This window comes from Lutjanus erythropterus, chromosome 8 (assembly GCF_056507025.1).
Source record: "Lutjanus erythropterus isolate fLutEry1 chromosome 8, fLutEry1.hap2, whole genome shotgun sequence".
In the NCBI taxonomy this organism is placed as follows: Eukaryota; Metazoa; Chordata; class Actinopteri; order Lutjaniformes; family Lutjanidae; genus Lutjanus; species Lutjanus erythropterus.
Window position 1 is genome coordinate 38,170,686 of NC_139324.1, and position 14,441 is coordinate 38,185,126.

General features: G+C 39.3%; 2 protein-coding genes across 2 annotated transcripts; one reads left to right on the forward strand and one right to left on the reverse strand.

The window, feature by feature from the left end:
- Positions 1–364: 364 nt before the first annotated feature.
- Positions 365–6,615, reverse strand: LOC146323263 (acyl-CoA-binding protein-like). Its single transcript, XM_084725475.1, has 4 exons — positions 6,478–6,615; positions 2,053–2,170; positions 1,200–1,262; positions 365–719 (listed from the first exon to the last, which is right to left on the reverse strand). The coding sequence occupies exons 1-4, from the start codon at positions 6,490–6,492 to the stop codon at positions 646–648; spliced, it is 270 nt and encodes an 89-aa protein (XP_084581601.1). The 5' UTR covers positions 6,493–6,615; the 3' UTR covers positions 365–645.
- A 2,234-nt stretch (positions 6,616–8,849) lies between these two features.
- On the forward strand, positions 8,850–11,984 carry tmem37 (transmembrane protein 37). The gene is made up of 2 exons (XM_084724164.1): positions 8,850–9,016; positions 10,498–11,984. The coding sequence occupies exons 1-2, from the start codon at positions 8,996–8,998 to the stop codon at positions 11,125–11,127; spliced, it is 651 nt and encodes a 216-aa protein (XP_084580290.1). The 5' UTR covers positions 8,850–8,995; the 3' UTR covers positions 11,128–11,984.
- Positions 11,985–14,441: the final 2,457 nt, after the last annotated feature.

The window sequence follows — 14,441 nt, forward strand, 5'->3', positions numbered from 1 at the left end:
TTGCCAAAGGAGTCTGGTTGTTTGGAGATACTGTCATTTGCCCTACAGAACGGTGTTTTCCATGGTGTTGGAAAAAGCTGCCTGATGACAAGGGACAGTGGTGAAGATATTCTAAATACAGCATACACTTAAATTGATATTGATTTCTTAAGGAGGCTAAAATGTTTTGTTGCTGACCCTGTCCATAGAGGCACGTTGCTCATCTTCCTCTCTGTTTCTCCAAACTGAGGATGTCTTGACCACCATCTACTGTAACTAATACACTGACTATGGATACAAGCACACTTCAAATAATCTGCACTGTCCCTTTAACAATGAGTGTGTAAAAAGGTAAAGTAGAAAACACGACCAAACACAGCAGCAGTTAGAGAAGACTGATTTTATATTGAAATGATGAGACTCGCTACAGTAAAACATGATGGTACTGTGGTGAAGGAAAAGTACCAGCAGTGGTTAATCAATCAGTTCAATCTCGGTGGGACCACTACGCAGTCCATCAGGCATCCACATGTGTAAGGACACACTCCTGGGGTTTTAAGGCGTTTCACATCGGCGGGATGAGAGGCGACTGCTGGTGAACTGCTGGAGCCAGCGCTCTCGGGCCATCAGGCTCTGGGTCCGTCCAGTGTGTGGTCGTCAGCGACGTTAGACTCCGTACTTCTGCTTCAGCTGCTCCACCAGGGCGATGTACTCGTTCATGGCGTCCTCTTTGCTCTTGCCTGGCAGGTTATGAAAATGCATTTAAGTAAATGAATACGTGAAGACAAATTCATGAATAATTCAGCACTACTTTAAACAAGAGATGAAACATTAATTGGTTTTTCATTAAACCACAATAAGATTCCCAACAACTGTTATTACTGTTTCAAATTATAATTATCATTAAAACCGTGTATTATTACGGTATTTTGAAACATTCACAGTAAAATAAGTTAGCATGAGTCTCTGGTGACAAAATAGTGCTAAACAGAGCTTCAGTTTAGCCTGATATAACCCTGAAGTCTTCCAGTCACACTGTGAATCTGGAGGTGAATGTCACTGAAAAATCCTACATATACCAAGAGCTCATTCTGTCCACACAGGGACTGAAAATTCCTTCTCCGAGGTTTGCCTGAGACCTGAGTGGTGATACGAATTAAAATGCTTCAAGTTGGTACAGAAAAATAAGAGCGGCACCGCCTGCAGGACTGAACATGTACCTTTCTGCTTCTCCCAGGCGTCCCATTTAGCTTTCCCGGTGAAATCCAACATCCCTGGACGACCTTCAGAAGAGACAGAAGAGAGACAAAGTCAGATTTAAGTGACAAGGTTTAAGTAAATGAAACAAGTTGGCTGAAATCTTATGCGCTCAAGGTGTAATGCATTTGAGGACAAAGAGCAAGAAAAGGAAAATGCAAAGTGTAGTCTTTCTTATTCACTGCATCCATGGAAATCGTGATGAACGCAGCCATAAAACTTTAGTTTCCTTAGTCAGTAAAGTCAGTCTTTTTATTTTTCTGACGACTACATGACTGCATAACTCACAGATGTTCAGACAAGCATAATCATTGTTTATTTTTGATGCTATTGTGTGTATATATGCAATTTAAAAGATATTGCCACATTTTCTGTCAAACTAATTTGCAGATTTACAGATTTGGTTTAGTTATAAGACAGAGCTGTTTTGCAGGATGTGATGTGCAGGAGTAGAGGCAGCTCTGTGTACAAGTGTTCATTAAGTCACAATCCGTGCATCTTGCCTCACTTTCAAGGGAATCAAGCTTGCTCTGGCCCATGCCCGCTTACACAGTGCTAAAATGTTTGGCTGTGCTGGCTGTCTGCTCAAAAACGCCACGAAAAAGACTATGATCAATTTATTTTTTCTAAATTCTGAATTTAATATTTTAGAAACTAAAATGGCAATGGTCTGAAAGCACATTTTTTCATACTTGTATTTTTCCCCAGATCTGGAAATAACTAAAATCAACTTCCATGACAAGAACAAAAAGACAGTGGAGACACTATCGAGGGCTGAGGTGTGTTTGTGGTAGGAGGCAGAGAGTGGCGTCTCACTTGTGTTGACGTCCCCGACGGTGGCCTGTTTGAACAGGGAGTAGACCTGCAGCATCTCATCATCTGCCGGCTTCGCCTTCAGCTGCTTCACCTCAGCTGCTGCTGCATCAAACTTAGCCTGCAGAGGAGACGATCGGACAACTTCAGAACAGGAGGACGGACCAAGACACACATTAGAAGAAGAGAAGGAGCTCTTAGAACCACACTTGTGAACTACGTACAATACTGCACATTAAATATCGGGGCCTAGAAATTATAGGCTGATAAAATATAATTTATATTATTATTTACTATTCTGATACTGATATTATAACCATTAAATATCTGCTATAATAATATCTGATTTTACAGATTATGTCAAAGCATTTCATTTGAATTCTTTGACAAAATGCTCACAGTATATTTGTGAACTTTTTGGGGAACTAGAAAAACATTTGAAGACTCAGAAATGTTCTTTGTTTTTGTTGTTAATAGTGATGTCAGGTAGGTTTAGTTAGGTCAGAGATGGAATATTAAAGCTACTACAGGGAGTTTTTAAATGGTTATCCAAACTGTCACAATTTAATACTGACACCTCTATATCACATACATGAGCAAAAAAGTCCATCAGAGAAAAGACTGGCTGGTTCTACTTATTTTTAATGTCCACCACAAGGTCACGTTCTTCTTGAAAACAGTCAAAACAAGCATGTGTTTACATTTTCCCAGGCAAAGTTACAGTGAAAAAATAAGCATGAGGTGATTTTTCTAGAATAATTTTAGTTTAGATTCTAGTTATGATGTAGGAGACACTACCAGTTTTATCCACAGGGGACTCCAAAATCAATAAAATACCAAAATCCCTTGTTGTAGCTTTAAATCGTCCATCTCTGCTCACTATACCTCCGCCTTTCTTACTCTCAGGTGTGCATGAACTAAAGGTTATATGAATGTTTTTAAAAAATAAAAATGTGAAATTATCTGTATCTGTTTGACCGCAAGAAGTAGGTAATTATCAGTTACCAATTTTGGCTTTAAAAAAAATCCATATTGTGTATTCCTAACTTTGACTTCTGCTGTCAGTACTGAGGGGAGGTTAAGTGTCACACTGGTTACACCTGAGATGAAGTTTAGCCTGAACACTAACAGGATCATTCAAGTCTGATAACAGAGGACAGACTTATCTAAACCTCCTTTATGAAACACAGGCTCCTGAAAATACCACCTTTGGTCTTTCAGGTGAATGTGAATAAAAACATATTTATTTTCCTTTAATATAACACACGGTCAATGCCTCATATTTAATGAGAGAGGCCAGAGCTATCTAAATTGATGAAAAGATGAAATCCCTTAGGTTGGGTCCAGCTGTATCAGATCAATAGTAACTCTCACACTTGGAGAAGGGAACATTTTGTGTGTGGAGGAGACACTGGCACTGAATAGATTCTTTTTTTAAACTCCTCTGCTGACCTACTGAGAATTCTTCATGCAGCGCACATCTCTTTAAACTCAGCCTGAATCACATATGCCTACTGTCTATCTATTAGTTAAGGCTAAGGCTGTGAAATTTATCACAATTCCAATAAAATCGTAATATGGCTGAGCAATATGCACATTGCAGAACCAGAATCAAATTGGAATTGGAAAAATGTATGAGAAAACAGCGTTATAATGAGGTGCTGCAGTGTTGCATAGATGACCTGTTCTCCAGATGAAAGAAAACATGTTTGTTTCGTACAGACCTCGATAAATATCACATCATCATGATTTTAGAGAGAACAGAGAACATAAAATTTGCAATGCAAAAATCACATATCGCAGTTTCAGTTAAAAGAACAGCTTTTTAACCAAATTGTGCAGCCCTAGTTTTAACACAGCTACCATAATAACGCTCCGCCGCCTCCAGAGCCTCTGATAAGAGAAAGGTGGCGGCTAATCAGTGCGTTGGACTTTAAACTGGTGTCACAATCTGCACACAGATTGATATTATTTTAGGCTGAGCTTCAGCACAGACTGAGATATCCGGGAAATCCCTCCACTCACAGTCTGGGGATAAATGCAGTGGAACTGAAAAGAGGCAAAATCCTTCAAGTACAATGAGCTCATTGATTCACTTGGACCCCTTCACACAAACACACAACAAAAACCCACTAGCTGTGCCACTCTGTACCAACTGGGCCAAAGGGGACGACTGGGTCGGATACGGTATAGAAAGTGCACTGATATGAATTAAGACTAAGGTGTGAATTTTGACTGACTGGTAGAGCCTTCATTTTGCTTGACTATATAAAAAAAAGTTGTATCAAGCAGAGCTGGGCAATATAATCAATAATAAGTCAATATCAAGAAATTAGACTAGACATGATCTTAGATTTTGGAGTGGAGTTGTTTCAGTTAAGAAATCTACCTCAGCAAGACACAAACTAACCAGCTAACTTGCTCCAAATTCTCTCATTCTATAGTCCTTAAATAATTTTAGTTAATGCTATGCTAAGTTATTCAGTTGATGCTTAGTTAATGCTATCACTAATAAATCACAGACATGCAGTAAAGACCTGAAATCCAAGTGATCTCTCTGATCTCTGACCGCCATGCAGCTGTTATACCAGCGCTTTACCCGATATATAACATGACCATATCATCCGTGCTCCAAATCATATCACAATATATATTTTTAAGGAGAAATCTGTACTAAATCATAAAATGAACACGATATATCATCAAAGGAAACATACAAAGTTGAAATACCAGATTATAATGCTAAAGCTAGCATGTTCTCCTCATTTCAGGCCAAAATAACTTATTTGTTTGCCCGTTTTACATTTATCATTTAAAATTAATGCTGAATATTGGCTGAATGAGCAAGTCCCTGTTTATGCGCCATAAAAAACATCAATAAGATGTTTATATAATGATTAAATTCAGCAACATGTTAATGGAGTCTGGCAGGCAGTCACTTCAACTTCAGAGTGTGTATTTTAAGAGCAGTGGGCTTTTGTTTTCAGAATAAAGAGGCTAGTTTCACATCACCAGACAGTTGACAGTTATAAACAGCTGATCAAATTACAGTGGAGGTCTCATCGTTGCTTGTCATTGTCAAAATATAATGTTGTGCTCCTGTTTGATGTCCATGCAGGCTGCAGAAAAACTCCCTGAACTTAGTTTGGGTAGAAGAGGCCAGGGGGAAAAAAAACTTCCTTCAACTGTAGATTGTCTATTAAATAGGTTGAATTCCTATTTAATATATAGTTTATGGCTCAAACTCACTATTTGGACTGCTGAACTTGTTTCTGAATGCTAAGTACTTACATATTTCTCCTCAAAGTGATTTAATCATGCTGATGCATGAAAAAGACCAATCTGGACTAAGAAACTCATCATGCTACAAGAATGTGTAGCTGGTGAGTGCAACCAAATGTGTTTTTAAAAAAACTGCCAGAATGTTGCAATGGGATGAAACCCAAGGCCACGAAATCTACAACAGAAATACAATAGGTAATAGGATCATGTGTAAGGAGGAGCAAAGATCAGGCTGTACAAACAATGTTAACAGTATCCTCAGGGTGTGTCAGGAGCTGAATGACTGTAGGTCAGCGGTCAGGAAGAAGCCGCTAAATCTAACACCATTTTAACACTGGCCTAAACTCTTTATACTGGTCTGCTGCCTGATGTGACTGAGTGTAAGGCAGGTTATGAACTTTGCCTTACATAAATACTCACTCCTTCAACTTGTGACCGGGCATGGAGAGCTGTGCATCAGCAGCAGCCATGTTGAAGTTTCCAATCTTACTAATAGATCAATCTTGACCTCTTCAGCCCACCTGCCAACACTGAGGGGCAGATGGACTGTGATACTGTAATATCAGGCTGTTAATATATATTAAACACACAAAACCGTAATTAGTGCACAGATAACGGAGAAGAATAACGGTGGATTGCAAGTCCCACCACACCTCAATAACACGCCTTTATGAACGGGTTAATAGCTAACAGCTAGTAATATCCTTCACTGTACACAAGAGTGTCAGTTAGAAACAATACTCGTTCGTTTAGTTGCCATGTGCTAATTTAAGGAAACAAGCCTTCGCTGTAAGAGTGGTGTCTAAATGGGAACTCTAGATTTGTGAAAGTCTCGCGAGATTATTACTTCATTTTACCCGCTGTACCAACTTAATTGTGTTTAATATTGACCACAACGCCGTGGTTAAACTCTGTTAAGGTTTAAGGCAAAATACTTTGTTAGGGTTACGAAATGATCATGGTTTGAGTATAAATGACAGCTCTCGCGAGATTTGCGGTTCCCCACCTAGGCACAACCCGCAATGGTTAGCTAAACCTGTCACATCGGCTAACGGCTCCTGATACCGCTCATTTAACGGTACGCAGATGAATAAGAACCAGCTTTTCCATGTGCAAATGCGGCTAACTACCTTGTTCCATACACACCTGGAGGTCAGCCATCTTTATTCACGGTCCCAGTAAGGCGAGGTGGCCGCTCTGCACACAAACGAGTCGAGAGATGGTGAAGGGAGAAAGTCTGCCCGTCCCTCCCATCATACGACCCCCGTCAGATACAGACACGCCCTCCCTTCATCCTATTGGCTGACTCAAAGACCGACATAATATCACAGGCTTTCATTGGGTGGCGTGAAAGTTGTAACCAATCATGCCTCTACAACAGAGGAGCCTTTTTTTTTTCATTTTACTATTCCGAGCCATTAAATAGCATCATGAAAATCACGGTCTGGACAGAATAAAAGTTAATATTATTCACTGTTGTGATTTCTGTGGTTTGAATAAACAGTGTCTCACTTATTTTCATGCTGTATTTATTTCAATATAAAACGGGTCAAACGGTCGCTCTGTATGGTAGTGATAATTTTTTATTATTTTGAAAATAACTCAGTGGACAAAGTTGTAGTTTTTTTTTATTCAAGTATTTATATTAGGCGAATGCCACATACATTAAAAGAAATAGCCCAGTAAAAAAAAAAAAAGAAGAAGTTCTCCATATTTTAATTGATATTATGCAGTACAATTCACCAGTCAAACTGAAAAAAGATACAATTTTTGGAAAATATTTCATATATATATATATATATATATGTATACATATATGAAAATAACCCTAACCCTAACCCTGCTCTCCTGTATTTATTTATTTTATTTCAGATTTTTTTCCTCCTCCTGCTCCTATGTTTAATTTAACTTTCACTGAATGTCAATCCCCACCTAGTGCTGTATTTAACTGAATTCCCTGGAAATTCCTTTCCTCTTCTTGTTTCTTAAAATTGACTTAGATAATATTACATGCCTCAGTCATTTGATTTACTACTGTAGAACTACCATAAATATCTGACTTCTGTCATTTTGAGTGTGTTTAAGTTGGCGACAGAGATTAAACACTCTAGATTTTGTTATTCCTTAATTTTTGTGATCATTTTTTAAACTGGTATTTAAAAATAATGATTATAATGATTATACTCAAAAATGTCCATGCATTATTCGGTATGAAATTGGCAAACAACTACAAGAAAAGAAAGAAAACAACAACAAAAAACAAAGATGAGGACTATAAATGTCACCAAGAGTTTGTACCCCTTCACTGCTCCATTGATAAAATGAAATTGGTTGGCTTTACACTTGGATGTTGACATGATTAAAAAAGGGAGAGTGAAGAGTTCGACAAAATTTCGCAGCGAGGTGCATCATGTTCTCTTCCATTAGCCTCCGGGACACCTGAGAAACATGATTTAACCATTTGGAGACAGGATGCAGTGCAAATGAACACTAGAAGATGGGTTCACCGAGGCCCTCTTCACCTTTTGGTCTTTGCAGAGCTGACGGTTTCAGTCTGGGCTTTTTATTCCTTGATGTTAAAGAATAGGTTTTTTTTTGTACCAGTGGTCTTTAGGCGGTTGTAAAGGTACCATTGAGCTGAGAAATTTTGCTATTTCAACATTTTTTATGCTCAACATGAGGCTTGCCTGAGCGAATGACAGGTGTGGAGCGCATATAACCCTGTGGCAGTCAATCACAGCACATAGGGTGCTTTACATCATTTATACTGCTTTAGCTCAAATCATACAGTCTTTGGTTCAGATGTCTCAAAGTAGCTCAGACATATGCAACTTTTTTTATTTATCATATCGCACATCTCAGCCTGATTTTTAGCTAACCTCTTACGGGCCATGGAAAAATTCAGCAGGTCCTTATCTGGCCCACAGGCCTTGAGTTGATTACAGGAGCAATTCAACGTCAAGACACACACACACACATACACTTAAAATAGAAGGGAAGTCATCCTTAGAAACTGTTTGAGAAAAGGGCAGGAACTTTCAAAAAACACTTGATTGCTGTTTTAGTCCCTCCAAGGATTCTGACTGGCTGCACAACTTTTGGAGTGGACACAGACGGACGACTTGAAGCCTGTCAAGATGGATTCTCTCGTGATCTCGCAAATCCAGCTGCCACGCAAGGTACAAATAACAAATATTTTTAGACTTCAACCAAACATCTTCCCAAATATGATCTGTGTGCAAATACAATATGGTCAGTGGTTCTGATAATCTTTACAAAAAGTATTATCTCTTTAATGTTATTCAAATCCAATTTATGTCTTTTTATATGTTCTTTTTTTCTCGCAAAGGCCCCTATGACGTCTTATGCAAAGGTTCTGAGCTTATAAACCCTCCTTGCATTGTTTCGTTCTGTCGTTTGAACACTAGATGTCGCCAGTGGTCCTTGAACCTCTCATACATCCCCTGCTCACTTACAGCTCAGTTTTACAGGAACTGGGTCAGCCTGGTCCCAGAGTGAAAGGAAAGGACTCGGAGCAAAGGACAGGAGAGATTTCAGCTGCGTATTCTCAGTGTAGGACCCCTTATTGTCCTGTGGGTCAGTTTTAATTCTACATTAATGCCAGACACTCCCTGAACACTTGACTCTACAGTCTGCAGACACCATGACAGCCATCAGTGTCAAGGTAAGCTCTTCTGGTTTCATTTATTCCACTTTAATTTATCTATTTATAAGATGATCATATGTTTTGTGTGCCAAAATGAGCTAAAAAGTGACTAGAATACAACAGAAGTACTCAAGAAAAGTACAAATATTTCAAAGTAATTATGTGTTTCCTATGAGACATGATACATTATATAAATGTTTAATTGAAAAAATCTATGTGGCCGTTGTTTTCAGTGTGAAACTATTAATTCAGCATCTATTAAAAAAAAGTTTGCTACAGGAATCCACTCAGTTTCAGTTGTCTCCCTCTCTGTTTTGTCTTATGTCGTTTACGTTGTTTTTGTGTTATTACATCCTTTATGTCATTTTCATCTTGTCACATCTTATAGTGTTTCCTCATTGTTTTGTCTTTTTACATTTTCATCTCGTTATCTATTGTTAAATAATGTTTGTCTTATTATGTCTTGTTATGTCTTATTTGTCTTGTTGCACCTTTTCTGTTGCTTCTGTCTTGTTACGTCCTTACGTCATGAAGTCGTATCATTGCTTTAAAACTAAAGTAACAAACCTGTTTTGAAAATGTAAGGAGTAGAAAGTACAGATGTTTGTGTTCAAATGTAGGGGTAAAAGTCACGTGAAGTACAGATACCAGAAAAATTTACTTAAGTACCTGTTACCATTTTTTTCTAATGACATGTTATGAGTTTTCTTACTGCTGTCTTATGTCTTATGTTGTTTTTGTTTTATGTCTTTTGTGCAATTTTCATCTTTTGTTTTGTTACGTTGTTTTTGTCTTGTTGCATCATTTTTGTGTTATTACGTCTTATAAGTTCTCTTTGTCTTGTTGCACCTTTTATGTCATTTACAAGTTAAAAGTTGTCAGAAAAATAAATGCTCACTTGAAGTACAGGTACCCGAAAAAACTACATAAACACCTGTTGTGTTTTTTATCTTGTGTTTGTCCTGTAAGGACTTGTCACGTCTTTTACGTTGTTGTTGTCTTGTTGCATATTTTATGTAATTTCTGTCCTATTACATCTTTTATCTCGTTTTCATCTTGTTACGCCATTTCTATGTTATGTTGTTTTTGTCTTATTACGTCTTCTATGTCATTTTTGTCTTGTTATGTCTTTCATGTAATTTTCATCTTATTATGTCTTTTCATGTTTTGTATTGTCATTTTCGTCTCATTACATCTTGTTATCTTCTGTTTGTCTTGTTACATTGTTTTTGTCTTGCTTTAACAATGAAGTAACAAACAAGTTACTTCCCATCTTGAGACGCAGTCAAATCGTTGCCTGTGAAGTGATTCAACAACATTACAGGAGTGAGAATCCGGTGTGTGAATACGCTCTAGTTTTTCATTTACTGACTCTCTCTATCTTTCACCTGGGCTACTAGTCTTCTGCACTTGTTGGGACGACAGAGAGGTAACATGAAGGGTGATGGGGCATCTTTTAAATAAAGAAAACAGCACTGACTCCTCCATGTCGTCCGCAGGTCTACAGAAGCTCTTTAACACAGGGGAATCAGCATCGTCTCTTCCTGGAGGTCCTGGTCCACAGCCTGATCATCCTTTGCACCGTCCTGTCCATCTTCCTGTCCTCCATCGCTGTGTGCGATGGCAACTGGCTTCAGACACCCAGTGGACGCACGTTTGGCCTGTGGCGCTTCTGCACCACGGAGCCTGTGGAAAATGTGGTGGGGAGGATAACGCTTGGACATAACGACCGGTCAGCCCCGCACTGCATCACCCAGCTGGGTCGGTCCGGTGTGGAGGGGGTGGAGGTGGGGATGGTCTGCTGTCGGGTTCTGGTCTCTCTGGCTGTGGTGGCGGCCATCTTTGGCCTGGAGTTCCAGGTGATATCCCGGCTGAGCGAAGGCGAGGACTCGGCCCGTCGATTGGTCCTGGGCTCAGCCCTGATGCTGGCGGCGGGTTACATGTCTGCGGCAGGTGTTGGCGTGTTTGTGGCTCTGCTTCGAGGGTTTGTGTCACCAGTGAGCATCTCACTCACCTTCTGGTGCCAGATCACTGCAGTCTTCCTCTTCTTCCTGAATGGAATGGCAGCCCGACACATCCACAACATGAACATACCGGCTCCACTGAGAGGCACCCAGCTGAAATGCTGAGGGAGAGTTCAGCGACTGTGAGGCCCTGTCCTCAGTGCATCAGTTCACACCTGGTATGACAGGTGAAGGTATCTACAACTTAAAGAAATGTCATTTATCAAGCTTGCAAACCTCCATCTCAGTTTTTGAATGGGTTGGTGTAACAGTTAATTCCACCAACAGGTTAATCCTCCCTTAAATGCTCGTTGGATCGTCTTAATGTTGTTCTCAGACAGACAACAGTATTGTTTGAAAAAACACAGCCTTCTTATTTTCATTGTTGGGACGCTGCTTTGACAAGACAAAACAAAGAGTATATCCTGGCTTAAAGTATTATCTGGCACGATGATTCACCGGCCAGTCAAGTATTGCCATGTAAACACTGTTTTTGTAACCTCACCACGATTCTTTCCAACTTTCCAGGGATGTTTAACTGCAGTTTCTGAATCTGGTTTAATCATTTACAGACACAACCGAAACAAACTGGTTGACTGGTTGATAACACAGTTATAAACGTGGCTCATTGATGTGTTTTCATTAGTTTTTATGCAACAGTGGAAGTTGATGACTCACTGGAAGATATGTCAGGCTCAAATATACACAGATTCTTACTATTACGATCAATCTTATGCAAATCTTGTCTTCTTTCATTAAAGGGAGAATCTTTCCTTGAAGAGAGAACTTTTTCGGGTTTCCTTTCATGGTGCTAAGCTGTATTTTATTTTCTTTGCACATGTTGTCCCTTAGCCACAAAATGGAAAAACAGAGAGCGCTGTATCTCTGTTACGCTGATGACACAACGTTGTATCTCCGTCTGAGACCTGATTCCCTGCAATGCCTGTCTGACAGCCTGGATGATAGCAAGCATCGGATGGCCAGTAACTAAAGGAGAGTAAAATGGAAATTTTAATCGTTGATATTTTTAAAAGTATATTTCATGACCTGGGATCAATCTCTGATTATGACAAACCCTACGCAGAGAAGCTTGGCATTTCATTTGACCTCTAATTTGAAATTTGATGAAAACAGATCAACGCTGTTGTTAAATCTTCATTACATTTTAATGCCATTGCACTGGTTACCTGACCAATCAATGTTGCCTCCTGCAAGTTCCACTGATCATAGCAATCCCCTGAGAAAACATCATACATGTGCGTCTCAATTTACTGACTCAATGTTTTATTTACTTTATTTCTTTTATTTTGTCATACATACCAAAAAGATCATAAGGTTTGCCATTGTTATTGGCATTAATCAGGTGCTGTTTTGACTGAGATTGAGTGCCAACGTCTTCATTTACAAATAAAACAGATTTTTGTTAGAAATTTTGTTTTTTTCCGAGCCTTTCTGATAAGGTTACTTAGAACACTCAGAACAGAAAGCTGCTTTATTCTCCCTGGAACAAGCTGTCTTTGATTTTTAATGAGTTACACAAACACAAAAATCACAACTTGCACATCTTGAAAATCAGTTTTCATTTGTTCCTGCAAATTCAATGGAAAAAATACCTAAAAACATCACTAAATACCACGTGATCAAGCATTTTAGGCTGCAACAACCCCCCCCCCCCCCAAAAAAAAGCCTGCAAATCCTGGAGGGGCTGGCTTCAGGAACTTCTATCTGTGTGTGAATCTCAGCCTACTATAATAATCACACAGTCAGATTACTTATCATCTTAAGCCAGAATTATTACTGTACTTTAACGTATGAAAAGAGAATAAAGGTCAGCTGATTGCAGCCGTTCACTGTCAGTGACTGTATTGTTGCTACAGACGACTCTGAGGCAATAACTTACTAAAGTCCAAACTAAGACATTATTTATTTATTTTCTGAATTGAATTCTGATAGCAAAGTGACAAAAACAGTTTTTCCATGCAGGCATATTGTTGTGTCAACAGCACAAACTCAACATGAATGTGTTACGATGTCTATTATCTATTTCGGTCACACGTGTACTGTGTGTTCCTTCTGCCGGTTAGATCAGCACAGCAGTTTATACACACGAAACACATTACACAGTTAAACATCAGTTAAGTTCATCTATAATACAAAACACACTAGAAAATATTTACAGCAGGGATGATGGATGTTCAAACTGTCTGAACAGTGATTGGAGAGAAACAGAAAAGTAGGGCAGCAGGATTTTTGGTTTCTTGGTCCAGACCAACACGTCTCAGACACATTTCTCTCAGACTTGTCTTTGCCTCCAGCCAGATATTAACAACTTGTTGATTGCACTCCTTCCTGCCTGTAACGAGACTAAGAGTGTCCACGCTAAAAGCTCTGTTGGGCTGTGCTTAAAGGGACAGTTCAAATTATCTGAAATGTGGTAGTATGAGGTATTTATCCATAAACAGTGTTTGGGAAAGAAGAGAGGAGGAGGAGGTTGGAAGCTACGCAACGTCCTGCTGTGGACGAGGTCAGCAACAAAGACTAAGTGCAAGCTATTGTTAAAATATTTTAATCACTTTACCTCCCGTCAGACGTTGTTTTCCTGTTGGAAAAGGCTGTCTGACTGTTACAGACTCTAGTATCGCTCTCTCAAAAGCCACCAGACTATTAATCCATACAGATTTTTTTTGGTCTGAGCTGCAGAGTTTTGGAGATATCAGCCGTAAAGATGTCTGACTTTTCGCCAATATAATGGAACCAAACGGGACTCGGTTTGTGGTGCTGAAAACACCAAAAAAATACATTTGACTCTTTCTAAAGATCATGACCTGCTGGGGGTCATAATGTCGAAGTGACATAATTGACCAAACAACACTTAATGACAGCAGTCATAATCACCCATTCAAATGAATTGTTACTGTTTGTTACGTCCCTTAGCTCGTGGTGGGAAAAGGGAAGAACATAAAACCAGATGTAATTGGTTAAATAAAGCTGTTTATTCACGCTAGCAGTTAAAGTGACAATTTACACAAACGAGAGGCTTCAGTACAGGCGACAGAGCCGGCGAGTGCTGCTCAACTCAAAAAAAAAAAAAAGAACATAACCAAAAGAGAACTCCCAAAGTGGGAGCTTACCAGCTACCTGAAGTGGCTACAAACAAAAGGGAAACAGAAACACAGTAGCTACCTACCAGGACAAGCTTCAGAACAAAACTACAAAAGAGTCAGCACTCCTGTACCTAGTGAAACTAATACAATGCACAAACAACGTAACAAGTGTGTGTGTTGGCTTCAGTCAGTTATTGAAACTGTACCCTGGCCCAGTCCCGTCCAACGAGTACCTCATTCACAATAATTTAAACACAAACACCAACGAGAGGCACATGAGGCGAACTGTCTATGAGGAAGGCAGCCGCCCTGACTGGCACACTCACGGAGTTTAAA